The 20,154-nt window shown below is 34.9% G+C and overlaps 3 protein-coding genes and 1 pseudogene across 3 annotated transcripts; all 4 read left to right on the forward strand.

Moving 5' to 3' along the window:
* The first annotated feature begins 3,642 nt into the window (after positions 1-3,642).
* Positions 3,643-6,747, forward strand: LOC142626350 (1-aminocyclopropane-1-carboxylate oxidase homolog 1-like). Its single transcript, XM_075800172.1, has 3 exons — positions 3,643-4,172; positions 5,407-5,728; positions 6,490-6,747. Exons 1-3 carry the CDS (start codon positions 3,643-3,645, stop codon positions 6,745-6,747), a joined length of 1,110 nt encoding a protein of 369 aa, XP_075656287.1.
* Positions 6,748-8,451: 1,704 nt separating this feature from the next.
* On the forward strand, positions 8,452-9,618 carry LOC142624975 (1-aminocyclopropane-1-carboxylate oxidase homolog 1-like; annotated as a pseudogene).
* Positions 9,619-10,229: 611 nt separating this feature from the next.
* LOC142624976 (uncharacterized) lies at positions 10,230-10,712 on the forward strand. The gene has a single exon (XM_075798693.1). The coding sequence runs from the start codon at positions 10,230-10,232 to the stop codon at positions 10,710-10,712; it is 483 nt and encodes a 160-aa protein (XP_075654808.1).
* A 5,862-nt stretch (positions 10,713-16,574) lies between these two features.
* On the forward strand, positions 16,575-20,127 carry LOC142623822 (1-aminocyclopropane-1-carboxylate oxidase homolog 1-like). The gene is made up of 3 exons (XM_075797282.1): positions 16,575-17,236; positions 18,833-19,154; positions 19,698-20,127. The coding sequence occupies exons 1-3, from the start codon at positions 16,698-16,700 to the stop codon at positions 19,953-19,955; spliced, it is 1,119 nt and encodes a 372-aa protein (XP_075653397.1). The 5' UTR covers positions 16,575-16,697; the 3' UTR covers positions 19,956-20,127.
* Positions 20,128-20,154: the final 27 nt, after the last annotated feature.

A 20,154-nucleotide genomic window follows, 5' to 3' on the forward strand; every position in this document is an offset into this window, starting at 1 on the left:
TTTTCCTTTCTCTTGTGCAAGTTTGTTGTTACAATTTTTTCTCTCTTCAATGACAAAAGATTCAAATTCAAATTCAAATTATACGTGTTTATTTCACATGATCACTAAAGGTAAAATCGTGAAATTGGATGCACACTATCTATGATTACATTTGGAATAGGTTCACTGCTAATTACATATTTCCTTTTATTGTCATGATAGGTTTGTAAATAGCAAATGACAGATATCTAACACAGTAACAATACACAACATTGCGCATTCAAAACATTCTTAGCCGCGCATTTGAAGCCTGAGGGGATGCTAAGGAGTAGTTCTTGGAGCCGTTGATGCACGATAATGCTAGGCCATAGTTAGCATTTTAAGATCTGGGTTCCTCAGGAGGCTAACAAGACAGTACATGAGCTCGCCAAGTGGTATGCTAATGTTTCGTGCTTTGGTTACATCTCCTTTTTTGCATGAATGTTGTGGTCGGCTCAAGTAAAGTGACGTGTCATGTGAGAAGGGTGTGAATTTTTGGTCGAAAAATTCAGTGACGGTAACAGACCTCCTGGGGTAGAATAACTTCAAGGACGCAATCAATATTACATCCAATTTCATATGTCGATGTATACGATCATGAGAGATTGACACTTTTTGTCCTCTCTTGACAAGATCCATATATTACTTTTAATCTGTCACTTAGAATTGAATAACTCAATAAGTTAAGAAATCAGATATGAAAATAGGTCTGTTCATAGGTGATTATGTTCAGCTCATCATGTATCTTTCTTCATAAAGTGTACCTGGCACATGCATGTTGTATTAATTTGTACCTTTGTATGGAGTTTTGATTGAAATTTCCTTCCAAAAAGAAAAAAAGTAGCCTTGGAAGCAATTATAGAGAAATGTATTTGACCACGGTTCCTACGATATTCTTGCGAAAGAGGTGATGCCCATGTTTAAAATGTGGAAAGACGTTTAGTGATGAATGTGTATATGATTCAATCACATTTCACATGAAAATGCTATATCTCCATTTAAAACGTGTAGGAAATGGACGTGGAAAAAAAAAATTTAATACAAATAAAACTTGAATATATTAATATCATAAAAAAAAAATTACGTTCAAATACATAAATTTATAATTTTTTTTTTTACAAATTTTCATATTTTAAAATCGTTAGATGATAGTTTTACTATCAATGTTATTACCTACATTTTTTTTTTAATATACATAATCAAACAATCATTAAACTACTAATCTCTCATTCAATTACTAACATATTGGCTAAATATGTAACAATATAAACAGAATGTATTATCTTTTTGAAAAAAATGTATCACATAAATCCAATAAATTTGCTAAAGACTAAAGCAAACATTAACATACTCACTATTTGAAAAGTGTGCATTTTTTTTAAATAGAGATTTTAAAATATGTCATTTGAACACAATTTTAAAAATCACAATTAAAGTTTGATGTGGGCTTTTAGGCTAATTTTTGTTTGTTTGGGCAAATATTTTTAAAATTGCTACGTCCACAACATATTTGCAACACTTTTACAACAAAGCCTAGGTAGTAAGTATTTAATTGGTTCTAATATGAATTTACGATTGAAATAATTTTTTTATCCACTAGTAACAACCTGTTACTTAGGATTTGTTATGACAGTGTTAAAAAAATATTATGAACATAACATTTCTCACAATTTTTTGGTTTAACATTCAACGAACCAAAATTTTGGAGAGGTTGAATTTTATTTTTATTGGGGTCAAATTTTTATTTAGGGTGGTCAATTACCTATTTTAATTTAAAATTTAATTTTTAAGGTATATATGTGTGTGTGTGTATATATATATAAATAAATTTTCAGGTCAGGGGTGGTCATATGACCACCCTAATTAACACTTGGAGACGCCCTTGGGAAAATGTGAAATATGTTATGAGAGAATCATTACAGTTCTACTTACTCTAATTATTATCTCACACTCATCTTTACAAATATCTATAAGGGGTAATGCTATAATCATAAAATATTTTACAATAGTTTTACTTCTCATTTAAGTCTATTATTGATATTATTTTTTCACTTACCAATAACCATTAACCACATTAACATTTTGTAAAAAAATTTGTAGTTCTAATATTTTCCGTCAACAAATGCTTGCACTTTGATGTATGTACGATTTAAATGCAAAAAATGTGATGTATACATTTAAATAGTGGAAATCAAATGTGTCGGTAAGATGTGATGTGAAATTAGTTTTGTGAGAATCATTGATTCTCAAAAAAAAAAAAAAAAAAGTTTTGTGAGAATCATTACCCTATCATTTATGTCATTATTTATGTATCAAGTTATGATTCCCTTTGGAACTATTGTATTGGTCTACACAATTCACAGTGGTTTTTACTTTTAAACGCAAAAATGTGATGTTCACATTTAAAACATGGAAAACGGAGGTGTATTGTTAAATCAGCTGTGTTAGTATCACTACCCTTTTCTCTTGTCCTTTTCACTTATGTCATTATTCACTTTTCAAATTATGATTACCTTTGGAACTATTCTGTTGGTTCACAAAACACATAGTGGTCCGTGCTCCTGAGGCTCTCTCTTCCTTGATACATCCAAATTTCTACTCTATCCTCGAAATGCTAATCCTCGTAGCGAATTTCTATACTTCAGTTTGAAGGCCACTGAATCAGGATGCTTGCATAAGTAATTTCAAGGTATATAAGTGCATGTTTGACAAATTGACAGGGCCATTGTGTGATGGATCTGAATAAGATGCAACAGCCACGACCATTATTGCACCGGATATGTAATAGCATATTTGATGACCAAGATTGAAAGTTAAAAAATTACTTTTAATTTTAATTTTAATATTTAAATCAAAACTAAAATTAAAATTATAACTATTAATTTTTAACTTTCTTACCATTTTACCTTTTCAATTTTCTTTTTCTCACAATTGCATAATAGCAATTGCACCGAATCTCAATCCATCTGTGTAATGTATACAAAGTAAATAGTTAGACAACTTGATAAAGCTAGTTGCCAATTTATATATGAGATCTATTGCTTGTCAAATTTGTTAAATATACTTGACAATCCTAGGCAATAGCATCAATTTGCAGCATGCCTAACATATGATTAAAATATAAAAATATCATCACATGCCAAAATGGCCGAAATCGCTCCTATCAGAAACAATTAACTTCACCTGCCAATTACCATGTTTGATACTTCTTAAACATCCTTTTCGAAATGCCAATTACTTCCATTAATGGCTCATTTACCATGTTTGATAGTCTGTGCTTTTGGAGTCGCCTTACTTCCGATTCGATTCATATGCACCTAACCCCATATTAGGATTTTTTTCTTGTGGTCAACCCAAAAAAAAAAAAAAAAGAGTAAAAAAAAGAACCTCACCAGCCAGTTAACCAAACTGTCATATCAAATTCACATGTCTTTGTTTTCCTTTTAAGGTTTGTCACTAGGTTGGGTCAGTTCACTTTCCAGTTCTGTTTCACTTATTGCTAAAAACAAAAACGGTTGAGCTGGATTGCTGATTGCTAATTTGAGAAGGTTCCCATCTTCTACTTTTTCTCTACTTATATAAAGAAGTGATTCATTTTGTCTTTCCAATTCACAGAGACAGAAAATGGAGGCCAATTATAAAAATGAGGCTGAAGTTGAATCTGTTTACAATCGGCAAAGTGAAGTAAAAGCTTTTGATGATTTAAGAGCTGGTGTCAAGGGACTCATTGATGCCGGGGTGTCAAAAATCCCACGTATGTTTATCAAACATGATCTGGATGATAATTCTGGTTGCAGTGACTCTCAGTTCAGTATCCCAATAATAGACCTCAATGGCATCGAAAAAGAGGCAAATATGCGTGCTGAGATTGTTGACAATGTCCGAAATGCATGTGAGAAGTGGGGTTTCTTTCAAGTGACTAATCATGGAATTCCTGCTAGTGTTTTGGACGAAATAATCAATGGCATTAGAAGATTTCATGAGCAGGATACTGAAGTGAAAAAAGAGTTCTATACGCGTGTCCTAAATAAAAAGGTGATATACAATTCCAATTTTGATCTGTTTACTGCAGCTGCAGCTAATTGGAGGGATACCTTTTCTTGTGTTCTAGCTCCTAGCCCTCCTGAGCCAGAAGAATTGCCTGCAATATGCAGGTATGTGTGGTAATACCGTAATACTACTATTAGAGAGTGCAGCTCTAATACGTGCATTAAGAAACAGTAATTAACTATTTGCCATGAGTCTTTTGTTTTTTTTTTTGGGAGGAGTTACTAAGATTAAACTAGCTATCTTCCCATAATGGTAATTGAGCTCTCCTGCGTGCCTTATGTCTGGACTCTTTGTTGCATTTTGCTCACCTCAAAGCTGGACCATATTAATACATTAGAAAATGTTTAGTCTTTAACCGTCTCAATAGGCGAAGGCTTACCTTCCTTTCTAACACTCTCCCACACCAACAAAGCTTAGCTTTTAGCTCACAAATGAAAAGTTTATCTTCTATCTCTCTCTTGCACACATAAACCGACTTAAGTTTTTAGGATAATTCAACTTTTGATAAGGCATATAGAGACCACTTATCATGTTTGGGATGGTCACTCTCACTTGGCAATGTTGAATTTTGAGTATTGAATATTGGATTTCAGTAATAAATTTTGTAAAAATAACTATTAATTTTGATAGAGAGAGAAATGAAGAGTTTATGCACATTCCATGTGTTTAAAAGATTGAAATTTTTTACATTCTTGAGTCTTGAACCGCCGCAGATAAAGTAAAACATATTAAAAAAATGCATAAGATTTGAAAAGACAAATAGACAACGTATTTTATTGATTGATAAAGAGGATCTAAAGTTATTATTATTATTATTATTATTTTATTATTTTGAAATGAAAAGTTATTATTTTTGGACTAGGTGAGAGGGCTAATTTTTTATAATTATGAATTTTTCTACAGTATAGAACAATAGATATAATATAGTCTATTGTATCAAATACCTTTTTCTATTTGGGGCCTTAGTTCATTGCCTAATGGCCTAAGGGTTGAGACCTCACTTATATTTATTCTTTGACTTTTTTACTTTTTCTCTTTGTGGGATTTCACTCATGCGTGTATGTTCAACATGGTTAATAATTACAACATTTTTAGTTTTGAAATATGGTTTTTTTTTTTTTTGGGAGCAAAATCATAGTTTTGATATGTGGTTTAGTTCCTACTAGAGAACCTGTAAAATAATTTGAATGACAATTATGGCCATACATCACCTGCTATGTTCAAAAAAAAAATCTTTTTTTATTTTATAAGCATTTCCACTATTGCATCAGATTCTGCTCCAAGATCCAGAATTACCCCAATTTTTAATATCAATAGATGTGCTTAATCAATTTGCAGGGACATTGTAGCTGAATATTCAAATCATATCATAAGATTGGGGTGTACTTTATTAGAATTAGTATCTGAGGCCCTTGGGCTCAATCCAAACCATCTGAGAGATATGGATTGTGCTGAGGGACTTCTCCTTCTGGGCCACTACTATCCACCATGCCCTGAACCAGAGTTAACATTGGGAGCGACCAAGCATACTGATAGTGACTTCCTCACAATACTCTTACAAGACCAACTGGGTGGCCTCCAAGTTCTTTATGAGAACCAATGGATTGATCTTCCCCCCAGACCTGGTCATTTAGTAGTTAACATTGGAGATCTTTTACAGGCAAGTCTGTTAACGTACATATCAAGCTTAACATATTAATTACTTCCTTTGTCTTGGTCCTGATTAATGCATTGCCTGTCAGGTAAAAATATACAAATTTCAACTCATTAATTTGAATCATAGAGAGAGAAAAAAAAAAGACTGTTTAAATAGAGTGTAAATTGTAAGATAAGAACTTTATTTAATATTTTTGAAGAGGGGACTTTATTTTGGGACATCTTAAAATTTATTTAAATAAAATAAATGATAGATGATTAACAATTTGGGAGTGAGTGGGTATTAAAAATACTTTTATTATTAATTTATTATTGGTTATTGGAGGCAAAGCCTCTGAATTCAAACTAGAATGCACATGAGTAGTTTTTTTTCTAGAGTGCGGTGTTGGCTCTGCCAGCACTATCCAATTGCACTAGCTTAAACTATAAGGCATGGTGTATGTACTCATTTAAACATAATTTTAACAATAATCAGGTTTTTTTTTAATTATTTATTATTTATTTATTTATGGGAACAATAATCCGGTTTAAATTTGTAACTTCTAAAAGATTCAATTTCTGACTTACTACTTACGTTTAAACTTTTTAGTCTTTAGCCACATAATTTTTACATAGAATTGTCTTTGAATTTGTGTTAGGCTGAGCCCAAATAAGGTGAATACATGAGAGGGTGTGAAAATTTTGGAGATTTTTTTTTGTGTCTGGCAGGACACTCTAATAAAATGTGCTTATATTCTCGTGTGTTCATGTGTTCTTCGGATGCAGCTTATCTCCAATGACAAGTTCAAAAGTGTTTATCACAGAGTGCTGGTGAAAAATGAGGGCCCAAGAATTTCTGTGGCATGTTTTTTTAGACCACAAGTTCAAATAGGAGATTCCTTGAAAGTTTATGGACCAATCAAAGAGTTGGTACCTGAAGATAGTTCTCCAATCTACAAGGAAACCTCTGTCAAAGACTACCTGCAACACTTTTATAATAAAGGGCTTGACGGGACCTCTGCACTATCACATTTCAAGTTGTGATGTTAGCCGTTGTATTCATGAAATAGGTGTCAATGCAAAACTCATGCTTATGCATTAGCCATGATGGCAATGTATGCCATGGCTATAGAAGGATTTTTCCTTAAGAAGCAGTATGGTTTTTTTTTTTTTTTTTGAATTATCAAATACTGTCTCAATGAAGTTTTATATTTTAATAATGGTAAATTACCCATGATCTTTGTGTTTGAAATCACCACTAACTCTCTTGTCCCTATAAATTTCTAGAGTTTCTTTCAATTTCTCTCTCCAGGAATTTCCTAGAGACTTCGTTGCTTAAATAAATTTCAGCCACAACGTTGTAAAGTGTCTAGAACTAGAAGCTTGTTGAAAAATAATATTTTATAATTGTCAATATAAAGATGAAGCTAAGCCTTGTTCAGTAAAAAATTTCTAATAAAATTGTTTAAGTAATTTCTAATAAATTTGTTTAAGTGTTACAAAAATACGTTTAAGTTAAAAAAATATTGTAAAAATACGATTTTTTGGTTTTTATTAACTAAAAATGGTTGTTCAGTACCAAATGGCCACTAATATAAATAGAAGTGATGGTGTCCGTGCTCTGTGACTTGCGTAGTGGGTGTCATAATTCATAAGCACCAAGTGTTGTAGAGTAAAGACTGAAGCGAAGTCAATAAGAATTGTCCTAGTGTCAGCAGGTGTCTTGACCCTAAAGAAGCGAGGTTTGTGCAAGTGTATTTGGCACTTTGTGCAGTGAAAGAAAGGTGCTGAGTGCGCTAGTGATAGAGCATTTTCATTAAAAATGTTAAATGCTACGAATTTTAAATTTTAACATTAAATTTATAAAAGGCACCAAAAAAACAAGCTGTAACAAATATGTAAAACATAAAAAAAAAAAATTTTAAAAAAATATTATTATTTTAATGCTTGTGGTGGAAAATGTAGTTTGTGTAGTTGTTTTTTTATTATTTTAATGAGTAGTTTATATTATTTTAAATGAAATAGTAAAAAATAGAATATTTAATGTTGGATGTATTGTAAAATAAGTTGTTAAAATTGATAAAATAACTTTTTTAAATGCTAAATGATAAAATTGCTAAAAACTTTGATGGGAATACTATAAGTCAAAGCATTAATTTAAATAATGCAATTTTTAATAAAAGTGCTTTGGAGTTTCTACTAACTCAACATTATGCTGGTGTGAAATGTGTGGTTAGAAAGCAAAGTACATTATTTTGTTTGCAACAATGTCTATATAATTTGTTGCGGTGATATGAAAAAGGAAAAATTCTAATTGATGTTTTTAGAATAATAGTTAATAATTTATTTTTAAAAAGTTTTATAGATAAAGAAAAAAAAAAATTAATATTTTGACAACTTTTTTCATTTATGATAAAAGTGGTGTTAAAATTTTCCTAAAATAAATTATTAATCATTGTCCTAAGGGAATTTATTAGTATGATCCTATAAGAAAGTCTTGTCTTCTTTTACCACAACTTGAGAGATCTTTTAAGGGATTGAGATTGGGTGTAATGCTTAGTGAGCTCATGAGTATTGTACCTGTTGCAATTTCTTTAAATTATAAAAATTGATAGTTGTAAAGAGCAATCTTCAATCTCAATTATTGATAAAAAAAAAAAAGATAGGAAAAAAGGTGAAAAAAAAGAAGTAAAAAGCAAATATATATATATATATATATATATATATATATATATATATTTTGAGAGCTAATAGGATGAATTGCATCCACCGGATCCTTATCGTCTTTTAAGAGTGTATCCCATCAAGGTCTTGTTGTACTGTAAGAATCTGGCAAAGAAATAAGATGGTGGCAAATAGTACAGATGAAAATCAGGCAGGGGACTCCAATTTCGACAGGAAAAGTGAGATACAAGCATTTGATGAATCAAAAACCGGAGTTAAGGGACTCCTGGACTCTGGAGTGACACAAATTCCCCGAATTTTCCTGTTATAGACCTTGAAGGCATCCATAACAACTCCATTTTACGCACTAAAGTCATTGACAAAGTTCGAGATGCATGTGAAAAATGGGGGTTTTTTCAGGTAGTTAATCACGGAATACCTGTTAATGTTCTGGATGAGATGATTAATGGAATACAGAGGTTTCATGAGCAGGACACTGAGGAAAAGAAAGAGTTCTATTCGCGCGATTATGGAAAAAAAGTGCTCTATCTATCCAATTATGACCTGTACCAATCAGCAGCAGCTAACTGGAGGGATACATTTATTTGTTTTGCAGCACCTAATCCACCTGAACTGGAAGAACTGCCAGCAGTTTGTAGGTACGTGGTAAAACTAATCTTAGTATTTGATGCATCATTAAATAATGGAACCCCTTTGATATATAGGGAGATCCGGAAGTGGCACTGAGCCATGAGCTCTTGGCATATACAGTCCTATATTTAGCTTCACAACCCTGGCTTCCAATCCACAATATTTACATGTTATCACCCGGCTGAGACAATTGAGACTTGATCTTAAACATAATTTATTAGGCTATGTATAATATGGTATTTTTTAAGTCACGCATCTACTAAGATCTACAGTCAAGGCAATTTTCTTTAGGCCAAAACACATTTTTAAGTTATGAACTACCATGTCATAGGTTTGCCTTTATCTTCTTCTAACTTCGATCTGACTTGTAATACTCCTATGGCTGTTTGTGCATCTATGATCTACCATGAAAGGCACATAGTAGATGAATACTCAAAGAGAGTAATAAACTCGGGGCTTAGTCTATTTGAGCTACTATCCGAGGCTCTTGGGCTAAACCCCAGCCACCTAAAAGACATGGATTGTGCTGAGGGGCTTCTCCTTCTAGGTAATTACTACACGAAATGCCCTGAACTTTTAGAAGAAAACTCTACACTTTGATGTTCATATTTATAAATCCAGAATTATAAATTACTAACTTTTGAATTAAAGCTTTATATTGCAAAAGTTTTGATATTCTACTTCCTACCAAAATGCCAAACAAGCTTTAAAGTCCCCTAAATGCATGAGAGACCGGCTTAAAGTGTCCGTAGCTAATAATAGTGCTTATTAGCCGGAGTGGGTACCTTGCATAGTTGCATGGGATCCAAGGGGGGCCTGGGTGCTGCATTGTAGACTAGCAGTGCAGTAATTTATAGTAACATTAAAATTTTTTTTTTAAATTTTAAAAAATGGGTTTTGAATGTGAATTTCAATTAACTCAATTTGTAAAGTTTTTACATTTGGAATTTGAATATTTTCTACACAAAAAATTAATTGGTATTTTAGTTTAATGATAAATATAACAATTATTAAAGAACAGATCTTATAAGTTAAAATTATATTATATTAAATGATGTAAGTTGATAATGAGTCTCTCTCCCATGTAGGAGTTTTCTCTCTCTCCACAGTAAGAGCTCTTTTTCTCCCTTGAATTCTATTCTAGGGACCTCTCTCTTGGCACTCTCATAGCCGTGGTGAAAGTTGCCTCTAGAAAATTCCCAAAAGTCAAAATGGATCAAGTGGTAATAGAGGGACTCCAAAAGCTACAGCTGACTAAGGAAGAAGAAGAAGACATCCCTATTACTGCAGTAAGCAGGCCGGAGCTCATTGAGGAATGTCACCTCAGTCTATTTGGGCGATTGCTGTCTGAACATCAACAAAACCAACGGGCACTCAAAAATACTTTAAAGTCTGTGTGGAAGATGGGATCTACGCTAAGAATTGTAGAGGTGGGTAACAACATTCTCCAATTCAAGTTCAACTCCAAGTATCAGATGGAATGGGTGGAGAGAAGTGGTCCATGGAATTTCGAAAACAACCTTCTACTCTTAAGCAGATGGAAGAAAGGGATGACCACAACAAACATCACCTTCACTCACAGTCCGTTCTGGGTTCAAGTATGGGGTTTGCCCTTTGAATTTCTGTCTGAGAAAGTAGGGAAAGAAATAGGAAGTAAACTTGGTGAAGTCATAGAAGTTGATAAACGATCATGACAAGTTGACCAAGCCAAATTTATGAGGATAAGAGTAAACCTTCCAATTCAGAGTTCACTAAGAAGGGGAGCCCATATCACAAATGCAGAAGGTGAAAGGTTCTGGGTCAATTTTAAGTATGAGAGGCTCCCCATTTTCTGTTTCATTTGTGGGAAGCTTGGACATGATGACAAACATTACACACAAAATTTAGAGGGGTAGCAAAATACTCGACAATATGGTGAGTGGATGAAGGCAGGCGGTCTGAGTAAATTTAGTGCCGATAAAGCAAAACCCACAAGCAGCAGAAGCCGGGAATCAATGGAGGAAGAAACTGCTGAACCCAAAACGATGGGCGGTGGAAACGAGGTGAGAACGTGGGATCAAGGCCTTGAAAATAGGAATGCAGAAATGACAGATATCAGTGAGCCGAATATGCAGGGCGGATGGGACAACATGGAGAAAGTGGAGAAGTTTCTGGCGCAAAAAAGGCGGACACAAGAAGAGCAGAACCGAACCAAACCCGATCTAGTCAGGAATTTGTCCGAAAGCAACGAGGAAGAGTTTTCAGTAGCAGGCCTATCCTAAAAGCCCAACAACGAAATTAGTGGAAATATAAGCCCAATGAGGCCAATGAGTGGAGCATCTGAGGAAATAAAAAACAAAGCCCAAGTTTTAGGCTCAGACAAAGAAAGAAAGGCCAAGATCAAATATAGTTTGAAAAAAGTAGCAAGGGAAATGGGCAAGAGCCAACGTGAAAATGAGGAGGCCTAAGTCTACACTGGAGGTAAGAAAAGGGCTGGAGATATTGAAGTATTGGAAGACAGCGAAGGAAGAGCTCGGAAGAGAGTTTGCGAAGCACTTCTCTCTGATGAAAAAGAAGCAACTGAGATATCGGCGGTGGCTGTTAAGCAGCACCGCCGGGAGCAATGATCGCCCTTGGCTGGAACTGCCGGGGGCTTGGGAACCTCCGGTCAGTGAGAGCGCTGTGTGAGATTGTGCAGCGGTGGGATCCCAACATCGTCTTTTTATCATAGACGAAGCTGAATAAAAAAGGTATGGAAAATATAAAAGGAAAAGCTGGTTTCAGTAATGGTTTAATAATCCCAAAGTTAGATAAAAGTGGGAGATTGGCAATGCTATGGAAAAAAGATTTTAAGTTAGAGATTGTGGGGTATGCTGGGAATTACATTGATGCAATGGTTGTGGAATCACAGTCAGGTTTTAAATGGAGAATTACAGGATTCTATGGGCATCCAGAAACGCATCGAAGGAAAGAATCTTGGGAACAATTAAGAGTACTGCATAGGAAATCTCAGTTGCCATGGATTTGTTTTGGTGATTTTAATGAGATATCTCAGCAAGAGAAAAATTGGGGGGAGCCAGACGCCCTCAAAAACAGATTGATGATTTTGTTGCTGCTATTGACGAATGCGCCTTTAAAGATTTGGAAATTTCAGGCCCAGATTATACATGGTGCAATATGAGCGAAGGGGATGATAGAACGTATCTAAGGTTGGACCGGGCTTTAGCTACCATAGGATGGATTGATTATTTTAAGGATGCCCGGGGTCATCATATTGTGGACTCCACTTCTGATCACTGCGCTCTCCTGATCTCTAATTCTTTTGCCCTACGGCCCACGAGGAAGCGTCGGTTTCATTTTGAAGCTATGTGGGCTAGGAGAGAAGAATGCAGAAATGTTATAAAAACTAGTTGGAGAGATAAGGAAAATCTAAGCAATCCGAGTGGTATGGCTGAAGGTCTAAGGCAGTGTGCTTCTGACTTAACCCAGTGGAATAAAACTGTGTTTGGGTTGATCCCTAAGCAAATTCAGAACAAATGAAGAGCACTAAGTGAGCTTGTTTTCCAAGATAGGGATGGTAGCAAGGGAAACGAAGCTGATAAACTCAGAAAAGAAATTAATGAATTGCTGGATAATGAGGAGATAATGTGGCATCAAAGGGCCAAGACACAATGGTTGGGACTTGGTGATTGAAATACAAAGTATTTCCACTCTAAGGCATCCGAAAGAAGAAAAAAGAATTCGATAATTGGTCTGTGGGATGAGGAAGGTAGGTGGTGTGAAACTACTGAAGGAATTGCTAACACTGCCATTTCATACTTTGAGAACCTTTACACTACTTCTTTCCCATCCAGAATTGTTGAGGTAACAAGCATCATCCCCACCAAAGTAACTGAGGAGATGAATCAAAGCCTGATTAGGGACTTCACAAGGGAAGAGGTCGAAGCTGCACTCTATCAAATGCACCCCACAAAAGCCCCTGGGCTGGACGGTATGCCTGCAATCTTTTTTCAAAAGTATTGGGACATTGTTGGTAATGATGTAGTTGGTATGGTTCTAAATGTGTTAAACTCAAACTTGTCTATGGCTGAAATTAATAGAACCAATATAACTCTTGTCCCTAAAACAAAAAATCCTAGCAAGATGACTGAATTTAGACCTATCAGTTTGTGCAGTGTTATTTATAAGCTGATCTCAAAAGTCTTAGCGAACCGTCTTAAAACAATCCTTCCCCAAATTATTTCAGAAAACCAAAGTGCTTTTCTTTCTGAGCGTCTCATATCAAATAATGTTTTGGTTACTTTTGAGCTTTTGCACTATCTTGATAATAAAAGGGGGGGGGGGGGGAAGGAGTGCAATATGGCGGTTAAGCTTGACATGAGTAAATCATATGATAGGGTTGAATGGAGTTTTATTAAAAAAATTATGGAGCATATGGGTTTTCATGAAAGATGGGTCAACCTTATTATGCATTGCATTACAACTGTGACTTACTCTGTGCTAATTAATGGAGTTGCTTTTGGAAGAATTATTCCAGCCAGGGGGCTGCGGCAAGGTGACTCCCTGTCACCTTATCTCTTAGTATTATGTGCAGATGGTTTTTCAGCTTTGATCAATGAGGCGACTAGGAATAAAATGCTCAATGGTGTGTCAATATGCAGAGGATGTCCTATGGTCACGCATCTTTTTTTCGCAGACGATAGCCTCCTTTTTTGCAAAGCTAACAGGCAGGAGAGCCAAAAGCTTTTGGAGATTCTTAATCTTTATGAGGTAGCTTCTGGTCAGAAAATTAATGTGGACAAATCCTCAGTGTTTTTTAGCCAAAACACCTCAAATGACACTAGGGGTGAAGTTATGGAGATATTGGGACCAATGCAGGATACAAGACATGGAAAATAACTTGGCCTTCCCTCAATTATTAGGAAGTCTAAAAAAGAGGTTTTTGCTGAGGTAAAAGAAAGAGTAGCAAAAAAACTGATGGGGTGGAAAGAAAGACTCTTATCCATTGGGGGAAGAGAGGTCCTTATAAAGGCAGTAGCCCAAGCCATCCCAACTTATACCATGAGCTGTTTTCAGCTTCCAAAAGGCCTTTGTGAGGAGATAGAAGGAATGATGAGAAAGTTTTGGTGGGGGCAAAAGCAGCAGAAAAATAGAATTGCTTGGGTTAACTGGAAACGTATGTGCAAATCAAAGTTGAATGGTGACATGGGGTTCCGAAACCTCCAGGCTTTCAATTTGGCCATGCTTGCTAAGCAAGGGTGAAGATTGCTCTCAAACCCACACTCACTGGGTGCACGCATTTACAAAGCCAAGTACTATCCAAATGGTGACGTACTTAACTCAAAACTGGGCTGCAACCCGTCGTATGCTTGGCGAAGTATTTTTAAAAGTTTAGAAGTCATAAGAAAAGGGTCCCGGTGGAGGGTTGGTAATGGAAGACGTATTCACATTTGGGAGGATAGATGGCTCCCTACTCCCTCTACTTATAAAGTTATTTCTCCTACTCGTCCTCTTGATGACTTTCTGATGGTTTCAACCTTAATAGATGCTGAAACAAGAAGGTGGAACGATGACTTGGTAAGGTCTTTGTTTCTTCCTTTCGAAGCTAATACCATTATTAATATGCCGTTGAGTTACAATTTGCCTGAAGATAAAATCATTTTGGTTGGCAATAAAAGAGGAGATTTTACTGTCAAAAGTGCTTACTATATTGCCCTCAAAGTTGTAGAGACCAACGAGGATGGGGAGTGTTCTAGTGGAGATGCAAGAGCACCTTTATGGAAAAGCTTGTGGCATCTAAAGATCCCGACAAAAATCAGAATCTTTGCTTGGCGTGCATGCATGGATGCACTTCCAACTAAATTGAACTTATGCTGAAGAGGAGTAAATGTTGATGTGTTGTGCCCAATGTGTAACCAGGAGGCTGAATCTATTGCTCATTCTCTGCTACTGTGTAATTCAGCTAAACAAGTTTGGATCAAATGGGAATACTGCCCAGTGAAATTGGATGAACAGTATATGGATTTTTCTAAAGCTGATTTGAGAATCCTTAATGAAGGAGCTACTCGAGACCTGGAGCTCTTTATTGTTGCTGACTGGTCCATCTGGTATAACAAAAACCAGAAATGTTTTGAAGACAAAGCCCACTCCCCTAACCAGGTTTGGCATCATGCAAAGAGATTGATATCTGAACAAAAAGAAGCTATTGCCTCTCTCAATGGGAAACATGCATCTGATGGGTTAAGATGGTTGCCTCCCCCACTAGAGTTCCATAAAATAAATGTGGATGGAGCTTCATCGGAGGATGGTAGAAGGTCTAGCATTGGCGTTGTAATTAGAAACTGTAAAGGAGAAGTAGTGGCAGCCCTTAGCAAATGCTCCCTGGCCAATACACGAGTCTTGAAACTGAGTTTATAGCAATTCAAGAAGGGGTTTTGCTTGCCAGGGAATTAGAGCTGTCCCAAGTCATCATCGAATCAGATTCTCTCATTGCTATCCAAAGTTTGCAAGCTCTAAATACGGATGGGGGCTTAGGGCACCTATGTTAAGGTATCTTAAACCTCATGGATTTTTTTAGAAGCTGAATTTTTAAGCACTTGAAAAGGGATTACAACAAGGTAACACATGACCTTGCTCAGTACTCTAGGCGTAATGGTATCAGTCAGGTGTGGAAAGGAGTCTCTCCTCCAATGGTGCAACACCTCTTACACCTTGATTGTATTACAGCATTTCAATCATCTTGAATGTACTAAATCCTTTATTTGTTTTCCTCCTTGTTGTACTCCAATTTCGTATTGAATGAATTCAGCTTTCTCATAAAAAAAAAAATTATATTAATAAATAATAAATAAAATAAGTTTTTAACTTTTATAGAACAGTCACGATTTAAAACTATTATTAGTTACCAAAATATCAAAAGAAAAAAAAAAAGGAGCTATCTGGAACTCGAGAGTTGGTATAAAAAATGTTTTTTTTTTTTGGTTGATAAACTGATATAAAAAATTGTTAATCGTTCATAAACCTGTTACGCTTTGCTTGTCTTGCTGTGGCTGCGAGTGGCATTCTTGATAATAACAATAAGTGGTCCTGTAAAAACAACATAAAGAAAAAAAATAAAAAATAGACCTCGCGGTGTTTTTGACAAATATGATAAATTATGAGCAACAGATAAAAAAAATGATAATTCAATGTAACTATCTGTCCTTCTCCAAAAAAAAAAAAAGACTATCTGTCCTTCTCAAAAAAAACAAAACTCTCGGTCATGTTAAAATTATAGTAAAAAAAAAGTTGTGATACATGAACGGGTTTTTATTTTATTTTATTATATGTTGTTTATTTCTTTAAGAATCTGTTTTCAACCGTTTATTTAGTTGTATTTAATAACTTTTTATTGGAAGAACCATAAATAAAATTAAAAAGTAAATAAAATAGTATAATAAAACCTATAAATAATACTAAAAATTGTAATATAACTCATAAATAACAGAAAAAAAATTAAATAATAATAAAAAAATTGGCTTTATCAGTCACAACAATTGACTTTTTAAACCACTACCAAACGCAACAATTGTCTTTATCAGATAATTTAATGATTCATTCAAGGAGAAGTCTTCTATCTGAACTGGGTTTTATATTTCACAAAGGCCACAAGCTATATTGTTATACTGATTCTACAACCTAAGAGAATAGGGAAAAAAAAAATGGTAGTCACAGGCCCAGGAGAAAATCAGGCCAAGCTTGAATCAAAGTATGACAGGAACACAGAGTTGAAGGCTTTTGATGACTCTAAAGCTGGAGTGAAGGGACTTGTGGATGTCGGGCTGGATAAGATCCCACGGATATTCATCCATGAGCAACATAAGCTTGATGAGAATTCAGGTGAAGTCTCCAACTTTGGCATTCCAATCATAGATTTGGAAGGCCTTTGCAAAGACGCTAGTCTACATAATGAGATTGTAAATAAAGTCCAGTATGCTTGTGAGAAGTGGGGATTTTTCCAAGTGATTAATCATGGGATTCCAGTAAGTGTTTTGGATGAGATGATTGATGGGATACGTAGATTTCATGAGCAAGATCTTGAAGTGAAGAAACAGCTCTATTCGCGTGATTACACACAAAAGGTGATATATAATAGCAATTTTGATTTGTATCAAGTACAAGCTGCAAATTGGAGGGATACCTTGTCCTGTGTTTTGGCTCCTCATCCTCCCAGTCCTGAAGAGTTGCCTGATGTTTGCAGGTAAGTTACACACTCTATCATCCTAGCAAGATTTCTTCTTCCTTTTCTTTTGTTTTTTGTTTTCTCCAATAACTAGCACTTTCTGTTCATGGAAATACTATATATGGGTTATATAGCCAGTATTCATTGTTCACTTGGGTGTTGATGGTTCATTTTCTTTGATGAATGAGAATTTTATTATTTACAGAGAAAAGGAATTCCTAAAATCAATAAACAACACCACAAGTAGGAAAGAGACACCCCAACAGATGCACAAAACTCTATTCTTTATAAACTCTGTAACTTTTTTCTACAAGCTCCTACCTAAGCTCTAGCATCATTCCTTATAGCTAGATTACCATTCTTATTAGTTTTGATTAGTGTATTTTGGTTAGATTATTTATTCTAATTAATAAAATAATATTTATTTATAACATTCTTTTATTTTTTTTCTTTAAAAGTCCCATCCCAAAAATACCATGTAATTACTTTGAGGAATTCCTAAAAGGTGATTCTAAGAAATTGGTTAGGAATTTTGAATTTAAGACCTTCTAGATGATCTAATGAGTTTTTTTTTTTGGGTTGATAATTAAGAGTGTTTGTATTAAGAAGAAAGAGGGGCCTAAGCTACCACTACCATATGGGTAGAAAACCCAATTAGGAAGGTTAGAGATGGTTAAAAGCTTATCCCAATTACAAAAGGTGCCCAAGAAACAATATTGTGGGCCAAAATATTTAGGTTCGTGGGAACAAAATAGAATTCCCAGTAAGAGAGGGATTTTAAAGAGTTATTTACAATGTTCAAAATAGGATCAAGGAAATCTAGTGAAGGGCAGTAGAATTTTGTAGAGCATCTGTTACTACTAACCTAGAAAGCACGAATGCAGCTCCAGGGCCTCTGCACCCGTACCCAACACTCGGTGGTGCGTTAATTTGTACCCGACGCGCCAATTTGCCAAAATCGGCCGAAACTGGCCAAAATACATGTTAAAAAAAATAATTAAAACTTGAGTTGATTTCTTATTTAGTTATTAACTTATTATATATTTGTCAAATTATTTGTAGGTTAAACAACTTAAATTGAAATTATTGAATTATTTGTAGCTATTATTGCTCTTAAATTGGTATAAGTTTACCATTATATGAAAATATATTTAATAATTTGTAAATAAAAATATATTTAATAATTTATTAGTAACATATCCTGCTGCACCCACACTCTACTTTTTCAGAAATTGCTGAGTCCTGTGCTTCATAGCTACTAACGAATTACCTTCAAATTGAACAAACTGTTAGGGATAAGAAGGCTACATTGACTTCATGAAGGAGGGGTTCTGATTCTCAGTTGATATTTATAATATTCTAATTTAATGTTTGTGGGGGAAATTAATTGGACTTGGGAAGTGCCAACTGTTTTAGGGTGTAGTTGACATTTTTATTTTTTATTTTTATATAATATAATTTTGACATATTTTGAAAAACTTTGCAATATATATAAAACTATGTGTAACCAAATTAAGATTTCGGTGCTTGTTATTGCAGAGATAGGAGCTAGAAAATATAAGCTAGTGAAATTTTATTTATAACTTCATGATATGTACTTTGATTAATTTGCAGTGATATAGTGATAGACTTCTCAAACAAAGTAATGAGATTAGGGGTTACTCTATTTGAGCTGCTGTCAGAAGCACTTGGCCTCAATCCAAGCCACCTGAAAGACATTGGCTGTGCAGAGGGGCTTTTTTTCCTTGGCCATTACTACCCGGCATGTCCTGAGCCAGAGCTGACTTGGGGCACTATTGCCCATTCTGACAGCAGCTTCCTCACTGTGCTCTTACAAGACCAAATTGGTGGCCTTCAAGTTCTCCATGAAAATCAATGGGTTGATGTTAACCCCATTCCTGGAGCTCTAGTAGTGAACCTGGGGGATATGTTACAGGCAAGTCTATAATTATAAATCTATATATTATTTAAAAGAAGACAAGAAATTTCCATATTATTATGTGTTCAAGCCCAAATTAAGCATGAACTTAAGATGAACACTCGCAATATAGTATGTCATACACTCTTACTTGGCTGCTTGACTTGTGAGGCTTGATTTGGCTGTTAACCACGTTGGTATCTTGTATATAAGTATGACACGCTTTTGAGCAACCGTTGAAGTCATATGTCATCTTTATAGACATTTGACATACAAGCCGAAAAGTAATTGTTCAACAAATGAAGGGGGGAAAAATATCAAGTAAGCTTATGCATCAGCTTGATTTTAATAGAACAAACTTACACTGGCACAATTATATTGAGGAGGTTATGACCAAGAGCCTTTTAGCAACTGGTTGGCATCTCTTATTGTTTTCAATGGAGACATTCAATATTTAATTCCCCTGGATTTTGAATTGTCCAAAAAAAAGATATTCAGGGGTTACAATAAAAAAAAAATTCAGGGGGTTTCTTTTACTAATTTCCATCTGTCTTTGTGCAGCTAATCTCTAATGACAGGTTTATAAGTGTCAACCACAGAGTATTTGCCAAAAATGTAGGTCCAAGAATTTCAGTTGCAAGTTTCTTCAGAACACATCTTCCACCGGAAAATGCCTCGAGACTATACGGGCCAATTAAGGAGTTGTTGTCAGAAGAAACGCCCCCTAAATATAGGGAAACCACTGTGAAAGAGTTCGTGTCACACTATTTCATGAAGGGGCTGAATGGAATCCCTGCACTAGATCATTTCAAGCTGTGAAGCAGTGGATAGGTCAGCTATGGTAGTTTTCCAGCACTCAATGCATGGCATTGGAATCTATATGTAATTAGTAATAATATAATAAATTTACTTGTGAACTTAATGTTTGTCTCTAGAGAAACCAAATCCAAGATATGTGAAATGCAAATTAAATAATAAAACTAGTTGCTGATATGTACGATGCATGAGTTTATCTCTT

Source organism: Castanea sativa, chromosome 2 (assembly GCF_040712315.1).
Source record: "Castanea sativa cultivar Marrone di Chiusa Pesio chromosome 2, ASM4071231v1".
In the NCBI taxonomy this organism is placed as follows: Eukaryota; Viridiplantae; Streptophyta; class Magnoliopsida; order Fagales; family Fagaceae; genus Castanea; species Castanea sativa.